The sequence below is a fragment of the Leptinotarsa decemlineata genome, unplaced genomic scaffold (assembly GCF_025532065.1).
Source record: "Leptinotarsa decemlineata unplaced genomic scaffold, Ldec_3_MD MMD2_tig00000251_RagTag_RagTag, whole genome shotgun sequence".
Taxonomy (NCBI): domain Eukaryota; kingdom Metazoa; phylum Arthropoda; class Insecta; order Coleoptera; family Chrysomelidae; genus Leptinotarsa; species Leptinotarsa decemlineata.
Window position 1 is genome coordinate 5,997,334 of NW_027412547.1, and position 24,900 is coordinate 6,022,233.

Here is a 24,900-nt window from a genome sequence, read left to right on the forward strand (position 1 = left end):
TGATGTAATCCATAGTGTATTCAAGTAAGACTTTATTGTGAGATTTTCATTGAACAATTCACAAAACCACAACTCGTATTTCGCTATACAAAAGTTTCTTCATTTGCAAACCATCTTCTGGCAGAGGGGCATGAATTCAACCACAACTGTGACATATTACATTTGGAAGAAAAGGGTTTGAAACTCGACCGTTCGGATTGATTAAAGAATTCGGGAAATTTACTGAATGACCAAATAGAGTTGAATTCTAATGTGGAAATTGGTAATTAGTTTAAAGTCCGTTCAAAGAGAGTTTAATAACAGGGAAATAAAGGATTCGAATAATATTAACAAAACGTGTTGGGATATAATAAATGAAGAGAGGGACAAAACAAAAAAAACTCAGAAATCAAACTAAACGAAAATGACATAAACGAATTCTTTATCAACACAGCAGACGATGTATATGACAGTATAGTACAAACCCAATCACATGTAACTTCTCCATTGCCAGGAAATTTTAACTGTTTCCCAAACTTTAAATTAAGGGAAGTAACCTTTAACGAAACTAGAAATATAATAAATAAAATGAAAAATAAAACCAGTGCTGACTATTATGAGCTAAATATCTTTTTAATAAAAATAATCAAATATATCATAATCACACCCTTAACAAAGTTGATAAACGAAGCAATAAAATCCGGAACTTTTCCTGATTGCCTTAAAATTACTAAAGTGATCCCAATACCAAAAGAAAAAAATGCCGAAGAATTGTGTAAACTGAGATCAATCTCAATACTTCCCGTAATCGGCAAAATATTTGAAGCTGCTCTAAAATCGCAGTTAGTAGAACACCTTGAGGTACATAATAACATCATTCCAGATTACCAATACAGTTTCCGGAACGGAAAATCAACCACAGACGCTGTAATGCAGCTGGTAGAAATGGTGGTAGCACAGAAATGTGTCCACACAGGAACAGTGTTCTGCGATCTTCAGGCGGCATTCGATTGTGTGTCACATGAAATCCTGCCTAAAAAATTGGAGTGGTTCAAATTTGAGGAAAACTCAATTAACCTTGTTAGATCATATCTATCGGAACATAGACAATAGGTTTTTTTGAATAATAAGACATCTGATACCAAAGAAATAGAAAACGGAGTCTACCAAGGTTTGGTTTTGGGACCAATTCTATACTTGATTTATGTGATTGATTTCAAGACTGAAGATGACTCTGAGATTACTCAATTTGCTGACGACACATCATTAACGCTCCAAAATACAAACTACGAGGCTATAGTTAAAGAAATGAAAGTAGCAAAGTCGAATGCTAATAGATGGCTGACAAATAATAAATTAAAATTGAAAACTATTAAAAGGCAACATTACTTTTTTACACACAAACAACTGTCTATAGACCAAAATGAATCAATTAAATTTCTTGGATTCCAAATGGGTCAAAAGCTCTCTTGGCAAAAACATATAGATTTTATTTGCAAACATTGTAATATAAATGTTCGTTGTGGCAACTAGCATTTATATTATAAGATGTTTAATGGGCATCTCATCTATTGAAGCTATTATCACTGCTTATCATGTCCCATATGTCTTATGGTCTAGTACTTTGGGGGCACTCGCCTCATGCAAAAAGAGTGTTTGGACTGTAAAGAAAAGTTTTGCGAGTTATCTTCAAACTGGGTTATCAAGAAGACGTTGACACAACATTAATTATTAATAAAATGTTTACATTACCTTCTCTTTACGTCTATTCGTGTATAAATTATGTAGAAAAAAATCCTCACTTATATCTAAATCAAAACGATTTTCATTCACATAACACCAGACAATCACAACAGATCAAAATTGAATTCACAAGACTAAATCACTGCCGTTTTTCGAAAAATTATTATAGTCCTATTTTATCAAATAAACTACCAGAAGAAATAAAAAACTTAAATACAACATCGTTTACAAATTATATGAAGAATATCTGCTTGGAAAACGCTTTTTGTAGTATTGACGAATTCTTATCATTTGACTTCAACACCAACTAATATTTTGAATTTGCAATCCACGTAGACAGTGATATTTATATTGAAAATGTTCACATCTCTTTTCCTTATTTGTTTATTTTTTATTAATTCATTTAGTGTTTTTATGGTATTCTTATGATATTTGACAAAACCTTATAATACTATTTTTATGGCGAATAAAGGATATTATTATTATTATATTATAATGAATTGGTCAAACTTTAATTGTTTTAAATTGGTTTAAATTTTCAATTAGTCAATACCTGAACTCTGGTAAAATTATTAGTCATTGAGTAGATAGTTTATTTCATAATGCTCAAATTATCAATAAGTTTATACCTATACTCAGTCATCAAGTAGGTAGAAGGTCATATGATATAAAGCACTGATTAAGTAGAATTAAGAAATTATGAACACGCCTGACGAAGCCATTCTATAATGAAACACGTGTTGCGATTTTGTAAACTGTTCAGTGAAAGTCTCACAATATTGTGTTACTTGTTACTTGAATAGGTTTATAGTAATGACATTGATACCAATAAGCAATATTGTTACCAAACCTAAATTATATATATTACCTATCAAATTGTCAAATAATGATAATAAATTTATTAATCCCAAGAAACATTACATGTTTCTTTGTTCAATTGAATGAAATCACTTTGTAACACTAATAAATTCGGATAAATGTATCCCCAAGATATTGTTTGGAGCAGAGGTTCCCAAACTTTTTTTTATTATAGACCTCATTCAAAATTTTGCTGGTTTCGGTTGACTCCCTGCAGTTACATTTCTACCATATTCTTAAAACTCGACAAAAAATGTGAAGATTAGATCTAACTATGAAAATTTGCCGTACACCTTCGTTCCAACCACGAATTAACAGTTTTCGAATAAAAAATGAGAATTGATTAGTTACTTGAATAATTGAGTGGATGTCAAAGTAGTGGAGTTGGTCAATTAAAAAAGTGATTTCATCCAACTTTAATTTTTTGACATCTACTCACAGCACAAGGCACCAATCAATTCTCACTAATTTTATTTAGAAAACTCCCCATTCGGTGTGGTAAAAATAAAAATAAAAAATAGTTGCATATTTTTTTGTGTTATTTATTCAAATATGTAATTAATACACTATTACTCAGTCGTAATATAATTGAAATTGAACATTATTAACGTAACTTCTACACTACACTGACAATCACAAAATAGTCATAATTTTAATGAGAGGGATGTAGTTGTTGATGGATTGATAGCAAATCATGGATATTTGGCTTCAGTTTTGTTAGGAATAACCACAAGTCTTTCCTTTCTGTGATATTCAATCTGTTCCTATTTTGTTAATAAAAGGTTTGTAACGACGCTAAAATCAAAAGCTTTCTCCCAATTCCCCAGTCCAGGATATTTTTCGTGTATTTTTGCCTTCAGCCAAAATGTTTGATATCCTCTTTTAAATTTTACCTTCAGCTCCTCAGTAGTGCTAAATTCAAGTATGTATAACAAATAGGCAGATAAGTACTTACTTTTTCCTACACTATAAGGAGTTGAATGAGTATTATAATTGGAAATAATGGGATGTTTACATCTTCTGTGTATGAGACAGACTGTTTCTAATAGGTAAAGACACATCAACGTTAGCATTACTTTAAGATACTTTCATTTAAAAAAGTATCATAACCCTTTTCTGTTATTCTCTCAGAAGTTAACATTCCATAGAATTTCATTATGTTTATTTTAATTCAGGTTGGATTGTGTTGTTGCCCTTCTAAGTAAAGAGGCAAATCCAAATTTGGGCGACAAAGATGGAAATAGGCCTATCCATTTAGCGGTCAAAGCCAATAATGTGTCAATAATTCAAGCACTCGTGGTATTTGGGGTTGATTTAGATATCATCAACAACAGTGGTGAATCAGCAAGACACATGATTTTGCCAGGTAGGAGAATATAATGATTGAACACAAAATTTCCGTTTTTGATTGGAACTATTACTATTACGATATTATTTTAACAGATCAAGAACCAAACCTGCTTTACTATCTATCTGCAGTTGGCACGAAAAGATGTCCACGGGATATGGAAGGATGTACTGATGGATGCAGATTTAATGGAACTTATGAGGGTATTCCACCACCCAAGGTTTGTGATGAAAGTAATCAAGAGTTTCATAATAGAAAGCATATATTTTCCCTTTCATTTTCACTTTTTGCTCCCAAATACCTGAACTGCAATAATCTTCTCGACGCATTTTTCACTAATCAAGTTGGCATCTTCAGGAGATGGAATAGGCTTATACCTAACTATATCCTCTATATCTAGCAGTATATACATTCACTTTTAGACCCATCAATGATTTCTTGGTCGGAAATTTTCTCGTGTAAGTTACTCAATATTACTGGAGTTTTATCCCAACACCAAACCGTATGAACCAAAATACATTAATGAATTATATCGTATTTTTAAAAAGTTCAACGTGAAAGTAACTCTTAAAACTGCAAGACAATTTCCAACTTGTAAGAAATTTTATTTACACCTCCCATGTGATCTATTTCATCCTTACACGTGTCCAATTGTTTTGTGATCCGAATGATTTTTCTTATACATGTGATTCATTTTATATATAAAAGTCTCGGATGTTCTTATGATTGTTATAATGGTTATTTTAATCTATTTTATTTATACCACATATGATTAATTTTATATCTACTTACACGTCTACAAAGTTTTTGAATGTTCTGTATATATTTATTTCACCCTTTTGTTAACCTTATACTCATTATTAATTTTAGTATCTGAAGTTATAAAAATTTATTTACACCACGCACAAGCAACACCTGTTGCTTCTGTGGGTTTCCCAATGTTTATTTGCAAAATGTATAGCCTTATTATGGTTACTGTTTTTCTTTTGTGTAAATAAACGATGATGATGATGATGATATATTGGAATGATAGTATAGGCAAGATTTTTTGCATATAGTCAGTGGGTATACTTGATGACTGGCTATAAATGAAAACTTCTAAAGTAACAACTGCCACAATAGATTTTCAATTATTGGAACACACTTTCAGACTGGTTTCGGGCTGTTTGGCCACTCGTCAGTGCAAGGTAGTATCTGTCATCAACATAAAGTCGATGATTTCCGATAATTGAAAATCGAATTCCTTCAGAGTATCATTTTTCAAACTAGGCTGAAACGGACAACAAACAACAGGTTTGTCATCTCTCCCATCTGCCTGTAAACGAGATAACCAACCGCATATCTGAATTTTGACCAATTCCTGGTATAAGGATAGAAAACTTTTCACATATAGTCAGTGGGCATACTTGGAGACTGGCTATAAATCGAATCATCTAAAGGAACAAAAAGGAACAACTGACACCTGTCGGGGATATAATCCAACGCCCTTCGTGGTATTAGCCAGGGGAGTAGTTGTTTTCTGATAAGGGTCAGCCCATTAACTTACAGTGTAGGGAGTTGAGACTGGCCTGAACAAATTGTTCCTTCAGATGATTTGAAACTAAAAAGTTTGAGAGTATGTCAGACTATCTATTGAATATCCTTTCAAAGAGCATGTATTGCATATCAGATTTCGTAGACCATAAAAGTTCACTGTTGCTCAACACACCTTAGAAAATGGGTACAGAATAAATGATCATTGTTGGAAGTTATTGTGATCAGTACATGACACTAAACTTCTAAATGTTTCCGAAAGTCTGGAAATAGCAAAGTGTGGACTAAAAATTATTTATTTTACAGCATAGTAAAAATAATACGAGATGATAATGCAGTGAATTTTCGTTTCATATTTATTTTGTACAAGTTGAAACTGAAACCCTAAAAAAAAATTTGCAACTTTTCAGTTCAATGGTTTGAAGCATTAAAATTATTTATGAAATCTCAATATTTTTTTATTGGTCAGGTAATTGGGCCAACTAATCGGGATATACTCAATATGATGCTTTCTGTGGCTGGCATGGAAGCTGCATCCGAAAAACATCGATCTAAATTTCCAAAACATGGCCGGCTGCTTTGTCTGGATGGAGGTGGCATAAGGGGTTTGGTTTTGGTTCAAATGCTGCTGGAATTAGAGAAAATAGTTGGGAAACCCATAAGCCATTGTTTTGATTGGCTAGCAGGTACCAGCACTGGAGGCATTTTAGCGTTAGGTAAGGAGTTAGACTGATTATTTGAGAAGATCAAATGTTACATTGATGGAATCCCATGTTCGGGTTACAGGTTTTTGTAATCATGGAATTTGCCTATGTTAGACATTGTGATATGAAGACCACAGGGGAATATCGGGCTTTGTCACAAAAACGAAATTCGTGAGAAATCAAATTTTAAACTTTTAAAACCTTCTGGCCATACTCTATTAATGGCATACCATTTTTTCTTAGATTTTCTTAATCGTTGGTATCTATACGAATGGCTTTGAACGTAAGAAGGCCCTAGATGCCATCTGCGAGTCGCAATAACCATTTTTATATTCAAAGGTAGGATGAAGCAGGGGAAAAACAGGCCATGTCCTATGGCAGATGGGACCTAGCCCGTTTTTTCATTGTTTCTAGAAAGCTAATATCAATAAAAAATAATAATGTCAGAAACTCTTTATTTAATTTTTCTTCAGAGAAGTATAGAATTTATCTGCAGCCGGATTCGTGCAAAACCTTTTGAGCTTTTGAAGATCTTTATACTTGGCTGCTTTGATAGGAATCCTGCCAAAATAAGTTCGTGGTGGTGAATAAAATTCGCCTTCTTTTAGTCCATCCTTCACACCAGTCAATGGCAAGACAGAACTATTGAACTGGCCGGAGATGTTTGCTTTAAAAACACGAGGCGAGGATGTTTCTTTTCAGTCTGGAAGATCCTGACAGCTCTGGTACCGAAGGGGCATTTTTTTGTATCTAGGCTCTAGAAAGTTGGTCCAAGCCCGGAATTTTTCTTGTCAAAAGTTGACAACTTTGAACGGTTTGGGATTCGTCCTGGCATTTCTAAATACTTCACGCCAATCCTTTGGTAGCTCACATGGAGATTTTTGGTTAATCAGACCCATGTTCTTATCAGGTTCCATATAAGAGTGCCCCCTTATGGGAAACGTAACCTCAATGTAGTCAAGCCGTTTCTTCATGTGCACAATGTAATGCATTAATCGGAACAGTGTATAATTCTTGTTTTGTCCACTGCAGCTGTCACAGAAAATAAGCAATTTTCTCACCGACGGCTTGAGGAAGTTGTGTATAAAGTCATGAAGCATGGATGCTACGTTATCAGCCCCCTTTTTCCCCTCCCTTCAGGATACCTATAGAAAACACTTTCGTTGTCTTATAGCTGGTGTATATTAAACGAATAAAAATAAAACTGCCTCGTATAATAAACATCGCTAGTGGTGACATTGGGAAGTGGTAAATTTTTCTGGTAGTCCATTGCAATAGCTTCAGTATCAGAAGTAGTGCGGCTGAGGAATTTAGCCTTCTTTTTTAGTTCATAAAAACGGCTTGCTCTTGCTAAATGGACTTGTGAATCAATTTTCAGCGTGTTAAGCTCATTTTCCACTTTTAGACCTTTCGTTAAATCTGCTTCTAATGCGCTAATTTTTGCCTTAGTTTCGTCACAGAAACTGCACGTATCTGTGCGTGGGTAGCCGAACGAGATATTAAAGTTTTTCACAAAGATTGACCTGTACGATTCATATGATACAGCCAAACCTGGATTTTTCTCCATGTACATGAGATGCATCTTCTTCACGTTTAGCTCCTCTTAGAAGTTTTCTGAAGGCTGTAGTGAGCATTTCGTCCTTTGAAGGAAGCGATATGATTCTTTACAGCAGCCACCTTTGCTTCACTCAACTTGTGCGGTCTGTTTTTGTGTTTTCCACGACCATGGGTAGGAGCCCGTCCCTCAAGTTTCAGTGACATGACGATGTGCTCTATGCGCCTCTTTGTTATTCCGTGCAATGAAATAAATGCCTTGCGACAGACTGGGACGTCTTCATATTTTCCGTCACGCATGACGCGAGCCCTAAAAATGAACACCAATTTTTTATTTCAACGGAATTCTGCTGGATTATGGCCTTTATCTCCTCTCATTAACATTTATGATTTATAACAAAACTGGACTATTTTACTCACCTATAACAGTAGGTTGCTTCATGGAAATCAGCAACAGCCTCGGATTGACGGGGTCGCCTTCTAGCTACAGGCAGAACTGTGATGAGCCCTGTTAGGTACAAACTTTGTTCATCATACGTTCCCAGGGCATTAAAATACTTAATTGTTGCTTTCCTGTCTTCGTCTGTAATATTGGTAAAACAATTCAGCCTCTTGCACTTGCAATCATCTCCAGTAATATGAGATTGCAGCCTTAGACGCTTGGCTACGTCTGTGAGTCTACCAAACGACTGTCTCTTCTTTGTTGCTTTTCTAACACTTTTATCAATGTCACACTCCATTCTCAATCAGTTAATTAAGTTGAAATAATAATAATAACAGCTTACAAATGCGTTCAAATTTCATGAACAACGCAGAACGACTCTTGTAAACAACAATGGCGGAGTCAACGCGCAAGCGCACACATATCACATGGTCGGACTCAGCCCATTCTTTCCCTGTGCCGGTGGACTACGCCACCTTTTTCCCCTGAGCATCGTTTTTTCCCACGCTACTATCTCGGAATCTAGCTCGTTTTTATCCAGTTCTTCACAGCTAAACGATAGAGTCGCAGTTTAGCTACAAAACGGCATGGATAACTCAAAAATGATTTGTTTGTGACTAAGCCCGATATTCCCCTGTTGTCTTCATATACTATCTCACAGTTTATGGGGTAATAATTTTGAAGCCAATAATATTTTTATTACTTCAAGTACCATAAGATTTGCAAATGTTAAAAATTGCGAAAATATTTTAACTGGAAACAAAAGATTTTTTTTCAGTAATAATAATCACTATTATCGTTTATTATGAATACACACAGTTTTATACACATCAGTACTGTTTTCCAAAATAGTTTTAAAGATACATTCGGCCAACCAGGCAGTTGTAGAATTATTATGTGGTGACTGATTGTATTTCTTAAGTGATACCAATTGAATAAAGCAATCAATTACCTACCTATAAATATTTTTTCAAATCTGGTATTCGGCCGAATAGTATTTAGGCCGGCGGATACCCGATATTTTTAAAAGATCCCTAGCTTTAAAAAATTGACTGATGTCATATAATGGATGTTTGGTTGATATTTTCTTCACTATACGAGTTTTCTCCATAATCTCTTTCTGGGTTATGTAGGGATTATCTGTCTCAAGTATGACAAGTCGTTAAAATAGATTTGAATGAATAGGGGCCCCAAAACATGTATGCCGTTAAAAACAATTTGAATTGAGACAATTTTCAAATTTGTTGAATTCAATATGTAGTGATAATTTTATACCTATTATTACATCTTATTCGAATATCAGTTCATAAATACCAGTTGATCATATTATATTCATTATATGTGTTTCTTTGGGTAGTATGATGTTGAATAAACAGTGTGGTAACATCAAACTTCCATTTGAAGTTTGAGGTTGAGGAGTGAATTCAAAAACTCTTTCTTATAAAATTCAGATATCAGTGCATTGAGCTTTTTTGAGTATTCATCAATATTACATGGTTCTAAATGGATGCAACGAGGTATATCAAATTTGATATTATCATCTAATAATGATTTATTGATTTTTTTTAATTCTTGGTTAATCAAAACTCAAAAGCTTGATTTTTTCAATTAAAATACTATATTTTATTTCATGTGATTCCCCCTTGAGCACTTTCTAAAAATATTAATTTTATGAGTAAGTACCTGGTTGTTCGATTGTTATACCATAAAAACTATGACCCAATTTTATATAAAGAATTCCTCTTCTGCAGAAGAATTTGGGAGATGAAGCCTTCTGTTTCTAAATATCAATTCGACAGGAACACAGGGCTAAGCTTGGCATTTGTTTTAATTTACATAGTTTCTATACCATTGGGTATCTACAGTAACAGTCTTTACAGTATCGAGATAGAGTCTCTGTCATTGAGATTATTTCTCCTTTTCATAATTCTAATGAGGTTGATCATTTGAAAATTAGTTAATTTAACTCGAATTCATATCACCCGGAAATTTCTGGATGCAACCTATATCAGCCTACATAACAACCTATATCACCCATAAATTTCTGGATGCAACCTCTATCACCCCATACAGTCTGGTTTTCGTAAGAATCACTCATGCGAAACAGCGTTACAACTATCAGTCACAGAGTGGAAAAAAAGTATTGATAAGAATATATTGTTGCTATATTTCTAGAATTCAAGCGTGCCTTTGAAACAATAGGAAAACTGGTTAGATAGTTATCTTGAGCAAAGAAGTCAAAGGACTAAAATTTGTGATGTAATGTCAGATCAAATTATAAATGACATAGGTGTACCACAAGGCAGTGTTTTGGGACCACTGCTATTCATTATTTATATAAATGATATCAACTATGAACCTGGTTCACACCATATTAATTTATTTGCTGATGATACTCTTGTAAATATGGAAAACTGTGATTTAAAAGAAGCTGTACAAAATATCAAAAGAACATTGAATCATATCTACAACTGAATAAACTCAAATTGAATATCATTGAATCTGAGGCAATGATTATTACAACAAATTCGAATCAATGAAAGATTGATATTAACGACATTAATATCAGTATATTCAATAATCAACTCACAATTGTAAATGAAATTAGGTACCTAGGATTCATTATAGACCATCAATTAAATTTGAATAAGCATGCTTAGAATTTCAAAATCTTTATCAACCTTTGCTAGACTAACATGTTACAACTGCATAATAAGGCCACACTTTGACTACTGTGCCACACTGATGTATCTATTCAACCAAAATCAAATGGGACAGTTGCAGAAACTACAAAATCGAGGTATGAGAATCATTTTGAGATGCAACCAGTATACTCCTATTGAATCTATGTTGAATACTCTACAGTGTACATAAAAGACTGTATTATTTGAGCATGATTTATTTTCAAAATGACGAGTGGGATACAACCAGCCTATCTTAGCAGATATTTAGTTCGAAATAGTGACATTCATTCATATAACACAAAAACATGTAATACATTTTATAGATCCCGAACAAACTATAAGAGTGGAATGAATTCATTGTCTAGATAGTTTCAATAAGTTACCTGATGAAATAAAACATGTAAATTCCTTAAAAGTATTCAAAAAGTTGTTATTGGAATATATCAAATTATAATACATGATGTACTGTAAAATTATATACGTATATAAATTATTCATATATGCATAACTATATATTAGGATTCCTAAAATAAAGTCTACTACTACTACTACTACAGCATCTTATATCACCCCATACAGCATTCTATATCATCCAGAAATACCCGGATGCAACGTATATCAACCCATATAGCAACCTATATCAAACCCCTAAACTGCTTGGTATATACTTTTATAACTATATATTCAATGAAAGTACATTTCTAATGAAATCTCGACATGAAAAGCAATATATCAAGAAAAAACTTAACTTTGATATACCATGCTTCTACTCAGTACCTTGTATATTGTTTAATCATTGAAAAAAGTCTAATACATTCATCTCTGAGACTTATAAATGAAGCATTTAGTGATAACTTCACTTCTTAACCTCAAACTTTTTATGTAATTTTGGTGTAACGCACACAATAGTAAAGTTATCAGTGGCAGTGATCAAGCTGTCCTGTATGTTTAAACACTCGTAAACTTCAATTTATATTCATTACATGTACTGTTACTAGTTTTAACATTTGTATTTCGATTCAATTACTCTTACCAGCTTTTGTCGTAGCCATCGCTTCGGGAAAAACTATGAAGGAATGTCTCTGCCTTTACTTCTGCATGAAGGAACATGCTTTTAATGGTAGTCGACCCTACAGCAGTGAAAATCTGGAAAATATCTTGAAAGATACGTTCGGCACAGACACTGTCATGTCTGACATCAAACACCCCCGTGTTATGATCACTGGTGTTCTGGCTGATCGAAAACCCGTTGAACTGCATTTATTCAGATCATATACCAGTCCCAGCGATATTATGGGAGTGACTCATGACTCTCCCTATGAGTTGCCACCCCCTCCTGAGGAACAATTCGTTTGGGAGGTGGGGAGGGCCACAGGAGCAGCTCCAACCTACTTTAGGTATGCATTCTCAAGTTGATAAATAGAATTTGGAACCTGTCGCGTGAAATTAATCTATTGAAAACCCTTTTCCCTCACCAGAACATAAAAGTTGTCTCGACGTGCGTTTCGCTAATCAAGTTGGCATCATCAGGAGATTGAACATGATGATGCTGCGAAATACGCATCGAGAGTCAGCATTTTTTTTTCTGATGAGAGAATAGGCTTTTCAAAAGATGTGTTCTTAATATTGTATTGTCTTCATCATTCCCAGAAATTTTGTATATTTATGAATAGGAATTACGAACTGATAATAAAAATTTAACAAAATCAAGAAATATTGAACAAGAAAACACAAATGAAACAATTAATATTACCAGACAGTCCAAAGTGAAATTCTGGCTTTAAGAAAAAATCCATACTTGAACTCAATTAATTGAATATTTTTCAATTTTGGGGCAGTTGTAACTTCTTTATTTTTTCAGGAATTGTGTTATTAATTAAAATTCCTTCATGATGAATCGATTTCTGTCCAAAATTACATTTAAAATGTATGACTTACAAAAATGTTGCGTGTCTGGTGTTATGATTTTGAATATTATTGATTTCTTTGAAATTTATGCTCGAAATTTTTGATTCGTTTGTTATTGAATGAATGTAACAACAAATTGCCTTTGTCTTCATATTAGAACCATATTCATTGATTTATAATTGAATTATAATAGTTATTAAAAAAAATGTAGTATGAAGATCAGAATTTCAGTTAGAGAAAGAAAGCAGAAAGTTTTTTGACTCAATTTGAATTTTGTTTTTTGATTTATTTTTAGTTTATCTAGAAGATTATTATGTATTTTACTGCCTAAATGAAATATTGAATGAAACAACAAATTTTCTATTGAAAATTGGACTGGATATCTAAAAGATCCGTGGTATATATAAATTCTGAAAACTCTTAGGTTCTGGTTTTCTTCCTTACTATATAATAGGGGAGCCCAAGCGAGGATTTCGGGATTTACTAAAGCGCGGCAGATTAATATACAGGGGGATACCTTGTGCCCGGTTAAGTACCTCCACCAAATATGAGCCCCATATAAAATGCCGCCTGTGAGGGATAAAGGATCAGATTAGTAAAAAAAATTGATCATCTGACATTCTCGAGCGCGTCAGATTAAGGTAGGGTGAGTTGATAACCTGCTAAAAAGTGATATTCCAGTAATCTGACAATTTGAGAGTGACGTAAAGAAAGGGGAGGGCAGCAAAGTTGTAAAAAAATAACGTTATTTCGACATTCTCGAGCGTTGCTAATTTTTTTTATTTTCAATGAAATAATTCAAGGATAATAAAAAATATATAATCTGACGATTTCCGCAAGCCGAAATAACAAAAATTCGTCGATAAAGTTTAATGCGTGCAGCTGTGTGATACCTACATTTCCCGCTCCGAGTTTCTATTCCTCTATTCTCTATTCACTTTTTCTCTATCTATTACTCTCTCACTCCGCCCCACTCTAAATTCTGTTGCTATGACGCCATCACAGCTGATCACAGAGACTCGTTCGTGATGAAGATGAAGATTAATTAATCAATTAATTGATGGATGTAGCAGTTACTACGTGGTAGGAAATGAGAAATGAAACTTTCTATGTTTTTTACCACTTTTATATGTAACTAACGTTACTGCAGTTTCGTCTTATGAGGACATTTTTGAGCATTTTTTTAAAATTATTTTCTCATAAATACAAGTATTCCACTTAAAAAACATACCCTTATTTATTTGCATGCTATTTCCTGAGCTTTTCAAATAATTAAATTCAATGAATTTAAAAAAATATTGTTTTTGTCAGATTAGGCGAATCCTTTTAGATAATCGTCAGATTATGAGACATCACGTCTAAAACATAAAGATGAACCATATATATCTTAATCTGACGCGCTTGAGTATTTCAAAATGGCGAATATTTTTGCACATTATAATAATGGCCGCGAGTTTGCGTCAGATTATTGAATGAGGGCTTTTTTTGTTGCACTTAACACCCCCTTAGAAAATCTGACACGCTCGATTAAATTTTTTTTCTTTTCACTTTTGACCCTTACTTATGTACAACCACCCACATCATGCAAACGATCAGATTAACATACCAACGTTATTAAAAATACGTAGGACATTGATGCTATCAATATCTGACGCGCTCGAGTATGTCCATGCAACAGTATTTTTTTTACATATTTAAAAATCTATAGCCGCTTCCCCCACCGATGAAAAGATATATATTATATAACATTTTTTTCTTTTTATCATCTAAGCTTTGCAACCTAATATGTCTCAATGACGCTCGAGAAAATCCCCATTTTGCATCGTGGGCTCCCCTGCTAATACAACCATTGGAACTTTATCTACCAAAGACTTTGTAGGTCTATGAGTGATGAGATTAACTGCACAATGCACCGCTTCATTCCATAATGTTTTACCAAGACTTGAACTAGATATTATGCACCTTGCCTTCTTTATGATTTTTCTGTTCATTCGTTTTGCTATACCGTTTTATTGTGGACTATACCTTATAGTGAACTCATATTGTATACCAACGTTTTCATAATATTTTATCATATCATTAGAAATCTTTTGGGAAAGAAAGTGTTTGGCTTTCTACTACTCCATCTGATACAAAAAAAAGGGATGAGAGAATCTTCCAAAGAAAGGAAGGAAGTAATCAATTTGAATCTATACATGAATGTGTAGATCATGTAGATCAAATTGATTACTTCCTTCCTTTCTTTGGAAGATTCTCTCATCCCTTTTTTTTGTATTAGATGGAGTAGTAGAAAGCCAAAAACTTTCTTTCCCAAAAAATTAATCACTCCTAAAAATATAACCCCTTCAATTCAAATTAGAAATCTATTCTCTTCCAACGAAAATTTTATGAATGATTGCCAGGCGATGATCTGGCATAATAAGGTTGTTGCAATTTTTGGTCCTATATTCAGGGTTGCATTAGAATATGTATAAAGCTATCAGTCTATTTTATTTTCCCCAAAATGTTAAGGGCTGTCTTTAGAAGGATATATATCCTCTCCTAATCAGTTGAATGTCCCCAAAAAAGTTATCCATAAGACCTATTAAACTGAAATACCCCTGTGTATACTGCTCTAGAAATGTAAAAAGGAAAAAGTTCGGTAGTTCTTCGAAGCAGATAAAAAATAGAGGATAGCTTGCAAGAAAGATTTTCGATCTGGTCTTTTCAATGGAGCTTTATATACAGAATAACACCTAAAAACTTGAGGGACTTTTGACAGTCTTTCAGCTTTCAAAAAGTGAGTGTGTCAGTTTTTTCGCGTCAAGACACAAATTAATAGATGCAAAAATGATTTTTTTTTTATTGCGTATTAGGTTTGTTATTTAGAGTATTCATGGTCAGGGTGACTCTCATAAAACATGGTGTCATCGGCATACTGAAGTGATGGTATTGAAAGCACTCATATAATGTGGAAGTTCATTGACATACAGGCTGATTCACGGTGGATGGCACATTAGACGTTTCTGGTGAACCAGACAACGGATCACTTTAAAAATTTAATGGAGGGCATATTCGGACATTCTCTAGCCAACTAAAATATTTTCGACAATGCGGTGTTGCCGCTTCTATTAGAAAGCAGTAGCAACTTTGAATTTTCAAATGGAACACTCTGTATATAATATTATTTTTGGAATCTTCAACAATTGCCCGACAACTTATCTTGATATTTCCCTATACCTATCTGTTACCGTTTTCGAAATAAAAATTAATTTCAATTTTTTTCTTCGAAAATCATGACTTCTAAAAATGCCAATATCTTTTAGTTAAGAAGTACTATGATATCGAAATTTGGTTTGGAGTTAGGTGATACTTGGACACTTCCCACACGTCAGCCTAATCTCCGTTACTTCAATACAGGGTGGTAAAAAAATACAGTTTTTTCGTTTGCTTGAAAAAGTTGCTGAAATTTGATTATTTTAAATGGAACACCCTGTATATTATTGAAAATTCGGAAAGCTGCTGAAATTTGCTTTCTTTCTATGTATATCATACCTATACCTAACTAGTCAAGTTTCGGACTTATGAACATTTATTTGTGAAAATGTCCCTTCAGAATGGTATTTCCATTCGGTATTTGGTAAGCAGGCCATGATTACTATTTGACAGTAGCGTTGTGACATTCTCCTAATAATATCGACATTTTCGTCACTTCAGAAGTTGCAAATACCTTCAAAACGATGGAACAAAACTATTCAAACGAAGTTCTTATGAATTTGTTTATTATTTTTGGACAGTGTGACAAAATTATTAGCAGAACATGTAGAAAGTTCAATGAAATGTATCCGAATCTACCGCCAATGAACCTCAAGAAATTTATACGAATTCAGAACAATTTCAATGCATTTGGATCAACTTTAAAAGCACCAAGAAACTTGCCTCAACCCGTAACTTTCGAAGACAACCAGATTAATGTCTTAGCATATTTTCACGCATTTCCCGAGTCATCGATAAGAAGTGCTGAAGAAGATTTGGGTATAAAATATTCATCGGTTCAAAGAATCTTGGGAAGACATAAAATGCATGATTATAAATTCACCAAAATTCAAGCAATGAAGCCTCAAGATCCTCAACAGAGAGTAGAATTTTGTGAAATGTTGTTGACACGCATTCAAGAAGATCCACTTTTTTTAAATAAAATTATTTGGACTGATGAATCGAAATTTTCGAGAGAAGGGATTTTCAATAGAAAAAATCGTCATTATTGGTCCAGTGAAAATCCTCACGTTACAAAAGAAGCCGGATTTCAAGAAAAATTTAGTTTTAATGTCTTCTGCATGTTGATGGACAACAAATTGAGGTACGTGATATACGAGGAGTCATTAACATCCAGAAGCTACCTGAATATTTTGGAGAATACTGTAGACAGTTTCGTGGATAATCTGCCACTCGAAGATTATCGAAACTGTTGGTACCAACTAGACGGAGCTCCTGCACATTGCACAAGAGAAGTGAGCGCAGAACTGGATAGACTATTTGACGATCGGTGGATGAGGCGCTTGGGACCATGGAACTGGCCAGCGAGATCTCCCGATCTTAATCCATTAGATTTTTATTTGTGGGGAATGTTTAAAGAAAAAGTTTACAAAATACCCGTGCGTTCGAGAGATGAATTGTTAGAAAGGATTGCCCAAACATTTGAAGATTTGGATCCCAATGAAATCAGATCTGCCACCACGAAAGCAGTCAACACCCGCATTTTAAAGTGCTTGGAAGTGAACGGCCAGCGATTCGAACATATTTTGAAATATTCCACATGATTGTTTTACTTTTTTATAATTATTCATATCAATATTTGCAATTTCAAGTTTCTTGGTGCTTTTTTAAAGTTTATCCAAACATATTGAAATTGTTCTGAATTCGTATAAATTTCTTGAGGTTCATTGGCGGTAGATTCGGATACATTTCATTGAACTTTCTACATGTTCTGCTGATAATTTTGTCACACTGTCCAAAAATAATAAACAAATTCATAAGAACTTCGTTTGAATAGTTTTGTTCCATCGTTTTGAAGGTATTTGCAACTTCTGAAGTGACGAAAATGTCGATATTATTAGGAGAATGTCACAACGCTACTGTCAAATAGTAATCATGGCCTGCTTACCAAATACCGAATGGAAATACCATTCTGAAGGGACATTTTCACAAATAAATGTTCATAAGTCCGAAAATTGACTAGTTAGGTATAGGTATGATATACATAGAAAGAAAGCAAATTTCAGCAGCTTTCCGAATTTTCAATAATATACAGGGTGTTCCATTTAAAATAATCAAATTTCAGCAACTTTTTCAAGCAAACGAAAAAACTGTATTTTTTTACCACCCTGTATTGAAGTAACGGAGATTAGGCTGACGTGTGGGAAGTGTCCAAGTATCACCTAACTCCAAACCAAATTTCGATATCATAGTACTTCTTAACTAAAAGATATTGGCATTTTTAGAAATCATGATTTTCGAAGAAAAAAATTGAAATTAATTTTTATTTCGAAAACGGTAACAGATAGGTATAGGGAAATATCAAGAAAAGTTGTCGGGCAATTGTTGGAGATTCCAAAAATAATATTATATACAGAGTGTTCCATTTGAAAAATCAAAGTTGCTACTGCTTTCTAATAGAAGCGGCAACACCGCATTGTCGAAAATATTTTAGTTGGCTAGAGAATGTCAGAATATGCCCTCCATTAAATTTTCAAAGTGATCCGTTGTCTGGTTCACCAGAAACGTCTAATGTGCCATCCACCGTGAATCAGCCTGTATAGTATATATAGAAGAGGCCTCAGGATAGATCCCTTGGGTACCTCTGCATTCTTTCAGATAATGAAGATTGGATCAGATCATCTTTTTTGCCTCTTATTTCGTAGTAAAGAAGTTTTTTTAAGTAAGATCAAATATCCATTAATTTTCATCTGCAATACTTTTGTTCAATTAACAAATTATGTTGAGTAGTTGGATAATTAGCTGGAATATTATTAGAAACTGTATATGATTACCGCATGTCTTTGGCAATGAACTATTTTTTTTTATTATATTATTACTCTTCTTGATAACTTCATTCCTTTTACATTTTTGGTATGTAACATCACTCAATTTATCTTCAAGTAGTTATGAATTAGTTGTATCTTTGTTTTTTATAAATTCTTTTAACAGAGTGTTTTCCTCTTCAAGGCCACTAGTCCCTTATTGTAATGGAAACATTCATAATAGAAGGCAACCCACACTCGTTTCTGTCTTTGTCACAAATATCTAATGTTTTTTGGAATTCCTTCTGGTGTTTGTGAATGGATTATTGTGATTTACCATGGTCACTTTCCTAATTTGTTAAAGTTTTGGAATCTCATTTTTTTGGTTGAATAGTATCTCTCGAAATTAGTTTGACGCTTTTCTCTGGATTTCTATACCAACTGAGCAATATTGACCACAATTTCATAAGTGTAATATACCCAGGTTGTGGAAATAAAACGGCGACCGCTTTTTTTGAACATTTATTTCTGAATGCCAGCAATATGTCCTCGAATCGCATTCGGGGTTTTTATACTCCTGTATGCGAGTTATTGTTGAAATTAGACAAACTAGTGAATATATCACAATAAGTAACCATATGAAGCGAAAATGGGCATGAATTTATTGTTTTTTTCTCTTTGAAGAGCGTTTGGAAGATATTTAGATGGTGGTCTTATTGCTAACAACCCTACAATGGATGCACTTACAGAAATTCACGAACACACTTTGGCCTTGAAAGCAAAATATAGGCTCGACGAAGCTGCTCCTGTGAGTGTTGTTGTTAGTTTGGGAACAGGTCTCATTCCTGTAACACAGATCAAGGAAATAGATGTTTTTCGACCAGAAAGTATATGGGACAGTGCCAAACTTGTTATAGGAATCTCTTTTTTGGGCACGTTGCTTGTCGATCAGGTATGTTTGTTTATAATTTATAACGTGGTTATACTGTCTTTATTACTCAAACTGAAAGTGTGTCAAGAAATGACAGTTTGCACTTTCCTAGCTGATTATAGTGTTAGACATTATTTAACCCAGATATGCCTGAATTATTTTTTTTGTTTTTTTCAACATTACTGCTTTAATGTTAACAATTTACCTTCCTTAAGTCAAAAAAACACATTTCGTTTATTTTTTAGTATTTACACTCTGTCTTTTAGGGTGTCCTTAAAAAAAGGACAATCGGCATATAGGTAGTAGTGTTATATAAGAAACCTAAATACTAGTTCTAAAGTAACTGATTAGCAAACTAATTTTCAGACCTATGATAGCTGACAAAACACTCCATATGCAAAGCCACGTCACATTTTTCACATCTTTTCTGAACTTTTTTGTGACATTCACGACATCGAGTCTGTTTGGGTTGGGATACAAGAAAGTGATCTTGGTGATCTAATCTTGATTCAACGTTCTCTAACGTGAAAGGTCTTCCCCTTTTTTTCGCACATCGATTGGTTTCCAAGAGCGTCAAAGTAATTTGTCGTCTAGTCAATAGATTGTCACGTGAACCTCCTTGTAGTCTATGGAGTTGCCATGCGTTCTGTTCGCAAATGTCTAGACCATACGCAATTAGGCAAAAATACCATTTTTTACCTCTTACTGACGTTTTGTAGAGGCTTACATTCTGGTCGCAACGATCTACTCCTCCCATGAACTTATTGTAAATATATAACGGGTGTGGCTGATCTACAGTGATCCTTTTCTTATCTTTTTGGGAAAACCGTGATACTTGGTGTAATGGCTCCACCGATAAAGTATTGGAAGCAACATTTACTGCATTGTTATCATGCCATTTGACAATAACTACTTTGTTGAGTAGATCTAAAATCATATTCTCCTCTCTTCTTTTTCTTTATTTCGTTTTTTGATAATATTGGACACTTTGACATCCTGTTTTCCCGGATAGTTCCTGTAGCTCTTACATTGTCCTTTTGCAGTTGATCCAAGAGTGGGACCGTTGTAAAAAAATTATCAAAAAATATATGGTAGGGAAAACTTCCAAGCACCTTGAGTATGTCGGCATATTCTAGAATAACTGATGGACCTAAACCAAACGATTTGTATCATTCTTTTAGCTTTGTTTTGGCTCCTTGATAAGGCTCAATCCACACACTGTAGCCGCTACTTGTGGCATCCATCCAAACCTTGTAACCATAGCGAATTGGTTTATTCTTGATGAATTGCTTACATCCATATTTCCCAAAATAGGGAACCATGGATTCATCCACATTGTGAACCTCAGAATAATGTGCGAATCTTTGGAAATTTTGATTCAGTCTATCAAAAAATGGCCTAACTTTGGCGAACCTGTCATTTATATCCAAATTGTCATTATCGCAGCAATGAAGATTTGACATGATAAACTCAAACCTATCTCAAGCTAATGCCTTTGCTACTACTTCGTTTCTTGTATCGCCACTTTTTTCCCAAAACATACGCCTCCTTGGAAGAGGCACATATCCACTTAGCAACAATACTCCAAAAAATGCTTTCATTTCAGAGTGTGTTATATTTCCGGGTTTATTTTTCTTTGCAGCATACATATTGCTATAGGTTACAAACATATTTATGATATCTTCATCAAACATTTGATAAAATAGTTGAGTTGGATAAAAATTTGCATTTGCCTTTTGCATTGGTTGCCACTCTATTGCAGATGGTTGCAGATCCTTTTTTTCCCATACATATTTTTTACTAGAAGATGTTTGTGAAAGGCTAAACGAGATGTTGTCTTCTTCATCCCATAAATCTGCATCTTCTTCATTTTCCTCATTTTGAACCAATTCAGCTTCCGCTCTTAGTTGGGTACCAGGTAAGTTACTTACAGTCATAAATTCCTCATCCCCCGAGTCTTCATCTATTAAATCATTGCAACAGTTGGTAGGTGGCATAAGGGCAATTTGTATGTCATTTCTACTGGATGTTTCGTCTTCCTCCAAGCTTTCTAGTAACTCGTGTAGCGTCAAGCCGCCGAAACCAAAAATTCATTATTTGCATGGTGATATGCCGATTGTCCTTAAAAAAGCACAGTGCTAGAAAAAGCATACTAGCCTCCTTGTACAATCATAACCTCAAATAAAAAGTATAGTACATATATATATATATATATATATATATATATATATATATATATATATATATCTGTTTTCTAAAGATTTTATCTATAAAACTTCAAAAATCTACTTATAGGATTGAAAAATACTTACCCCGTTAGTCGAAGGTCAATGGGATAATCCATTTTTTTATGACGATACTTTTTAAAACTACGAAACGCACAGCACAACAACACACGCGCAATTCTAATAACTTATAAACCTTCAATCACATCTTCTGCGAAGCAATACCAAGCGCCATCTCATTTAAACAACCGAAACTATGAAAATAAAATGGTGGCTGTAACAGGTGTCCTTATTTAAGGACAATCGGTATATCTGGGTTAATTCTTTTGATATTCATCTTTGTCAAATTGAAAATTACTAAATAGACGACAATTTACTTGTGATGAAACTTTTGGAACCTTTGGTGTACGAGGGTTGCCTTTTATATTTCGGGATTAGAGAACAAAAACAAGTATTAATCATTGTTTTTCAGAATATTCCCCATAAAGATCTATACACTTTTGCATGCCTCAGAACCAATTGTTGAAGCATTTTTGCCACTCTGAGGTATCTCCAAAACATGCATTCTGAATGCAGCAACCGCTTCTTCAGGTGTCGAAAAATGTAGACCTCTCAGTTTGTTTTTTACGTGTGGGAATAAAAAGAAGTCATTCGGTGCCAAGTCAGGACTCTACGGCGGATGACTCGTCAAATCGATGTTTTGAGTGCTCAAAAATGCAGTTATTTGAGCCGATGTTTGAGAGCTTGCATTGTCATGGTGAAGAGTAATACATCTTCTTTGGTTGGTTTTCCTGATTTCTCGGAAGACAACTGGCAAACAAATGGTTGTGTACCACTCAGAATTGACTGTTCTGCGTTGTTCTGGTGGTACAGTTGAGACATATCCAGTTTTTCCGAAAAAACAGGCGACCATTTGCTTGGAAGTGTTTGTGCGCAAACAACTTTTGTTAGATTTGGCTCAGCTTGAAACACCCATACTGCTGTTTACTTTCGGGCTCATACTTGTAAATCTACGATTCATCACCTGTCTCGATGTCATAGACGTGTTTCGAAGCACCGCGATCGTATTTTTTGAGCATTTCCTTCGACCAATCAACATAAGCCTTTTTTGAGCTTTGTTTGAAGGTGATTGACAATGTTTCATGATGAATTTCACTAGTTTGGACTTCCATTGTCTACTATATAAAATGATTTGAAATCCCTGAAACAACTAAAAAAGAAGAATTAAAAATGAACAGCTGAAAATAACAATTATATTAAGCAAAAAAACCTGAAATGAAATAATAGTGAAATAAAATACAAGTAAAAATAGAACAATTGAACAAAAAATTAAGAAAAATAAAGAAATGAAGAAGAAAATAAAAATCACCCGAAGACGATTGATGAATCATACCGAGATACTTTCATACGGAACAAAATCCCTACTTTAACTAGTATATATCTCATGAAAATCTTAATGTATGTCAAAACAAACATCAATTACTTTGAGAAAGTCGGAGATATTTCAAAGTATGCCACTAGAAATTCTAAAAATTTGCGACTGGGCAGGGTTAATCAAGCATTCTTTAAAAAAACTGGAATCTACAGAGGATGTTCTTATTTCAACTTGCTTCCTCAAAATATCAAATGTTCGTCCGTAATAATCTTCAAAAAAGAACTGAGATAGATTATGAACAAAGGTTGCTTCTACAATATACAAGAATTTGAAAATTATTTAAAAACTATAAATAGTAGTACATAACCAATAAATAAACCTTGTTAGCATAATTAGTGGGTATAATTACATTCTAGTTTTGTGTAAGGTCAGTTGGTATATTGTAATGTTATCTGGACCTGTACCTTAATTGCGATTTTCAGTTATACATAACTCACATCTGTGTATACTAACACACAAATAGTGTATCGGTGTACATAGTGTATTAGTATATACATGGATTTTATTTCCAGTATACTAAGTTTGTATCTGTTGTATGCTATTTAATTGTACACAATTCATATTTTATGTAATTTCCATAAGCTTACCTTGGTTTATATCCTAGTTGACGTTCACAATCCATGTCTATGGAAGATGTGTTTAGTATATATACCTTTTACATTCTACATTTCATTTTATGTATTCTGACTTACCTAATCCATGTAATAGTGGCAATGAAGGAGAAAATAAATATATATCTATCTACTAACAATCGAAACGTCGTGAACTAACGTGGCTTGAAATCTCTCAACTTTTTATTTTAATTTTCTTTTTTATTTCTTTATTTTTATTAATTTTTTGTTCAATTGTTCTATTTTATTTCACTATTATTTCATTTCAGGTTTTTTGCTTAATATAATTGTTGTTTTCAGCTATTCATTTTTAATTCTTCTTTATTAGTTGTTTCAGGGATTTCAAATAATTTTATATAGTAGACAATGGAAGTCCGAACTAGTGAAATTCCTTTTTTGAGCGATTGACAAATTGTCTGGGATCCAACCGTAACAAATTTTTTTGACAGTCAAATGTTTAGCAATATTGAATGTATGCTGGTCCCACTAATGCCTAAGATTGTCTCAATCTCACGATAGGTCACATGACGATCTTGCAATATCAGTTCGCGCACATTATCAGTGGTTTTCGGAACAACAACTGATTTTGGACGATTTTCACGAAATTCGTCTTGGAGTGAACCACGACCACGATTGAATTCGCCATACCATCGAAAAACCCTGGTCTTTGATGGAGCTTCATCTAGTAATAAATACCGAACGGTTGTGATAGATTGCACTGGGACCAAGACCTCATCCGTGAATACAATGCTCTTAAGAAGATTATGGATCTGCTGGTTATTAGAATTTTACTTTCAATTCGATAGAAAGTTGACAGCTGTGATTGTAACATCAATGACTGTCTTTGTATGTTTCTCCCTGATATTCGGCATAGCATTTGATAAAGATATTTGACGAGATGTCACCTATAGAGCACTTAAATGATCTGAAGGAAGAATTGGGGACT

At 33.8% G+C, this 24,900-nt stretch overlaps 1 protein-coding gene across 3 annotated transcripts in view; it reads left to right on the forward strand.

Moving 5' to 3' along the window:
* The window catches only part of iPLA2-VIA (calcium-independent phospholipase A2 VIA), a 36,977-nt gene that overhangs the window by 8,960 nt on the left and 3,117 nt on the right, over positions 1-24,900 (forward strand). For all 3 annotated transcript variants that reach the window (XM_023162968.2, XM_023162969.2, XM_023162970.2), the window contains exons 6-10: positions 3,756-3,946; positions 4,024-4,148; positions 5,931-6,177; positions 11,894-12,242; positions 19,437-19,704. In XM_023162968.2, the coding sequence (XP_023018736.2) occupies positions 3,756-3,946; positions 4,024-4,148; positions 5,931-6,177; positions 11,894-12,242; positions 19,437-19,704 (1,180 nt within the window). The remainder of the gene's footprint in view (positions 1-3,755; positions 3,947-4,023; positions 4,149-5,930; positions 6,178-11,893; positions 12,243-19,436; positions 19,705-24,900) is intronic.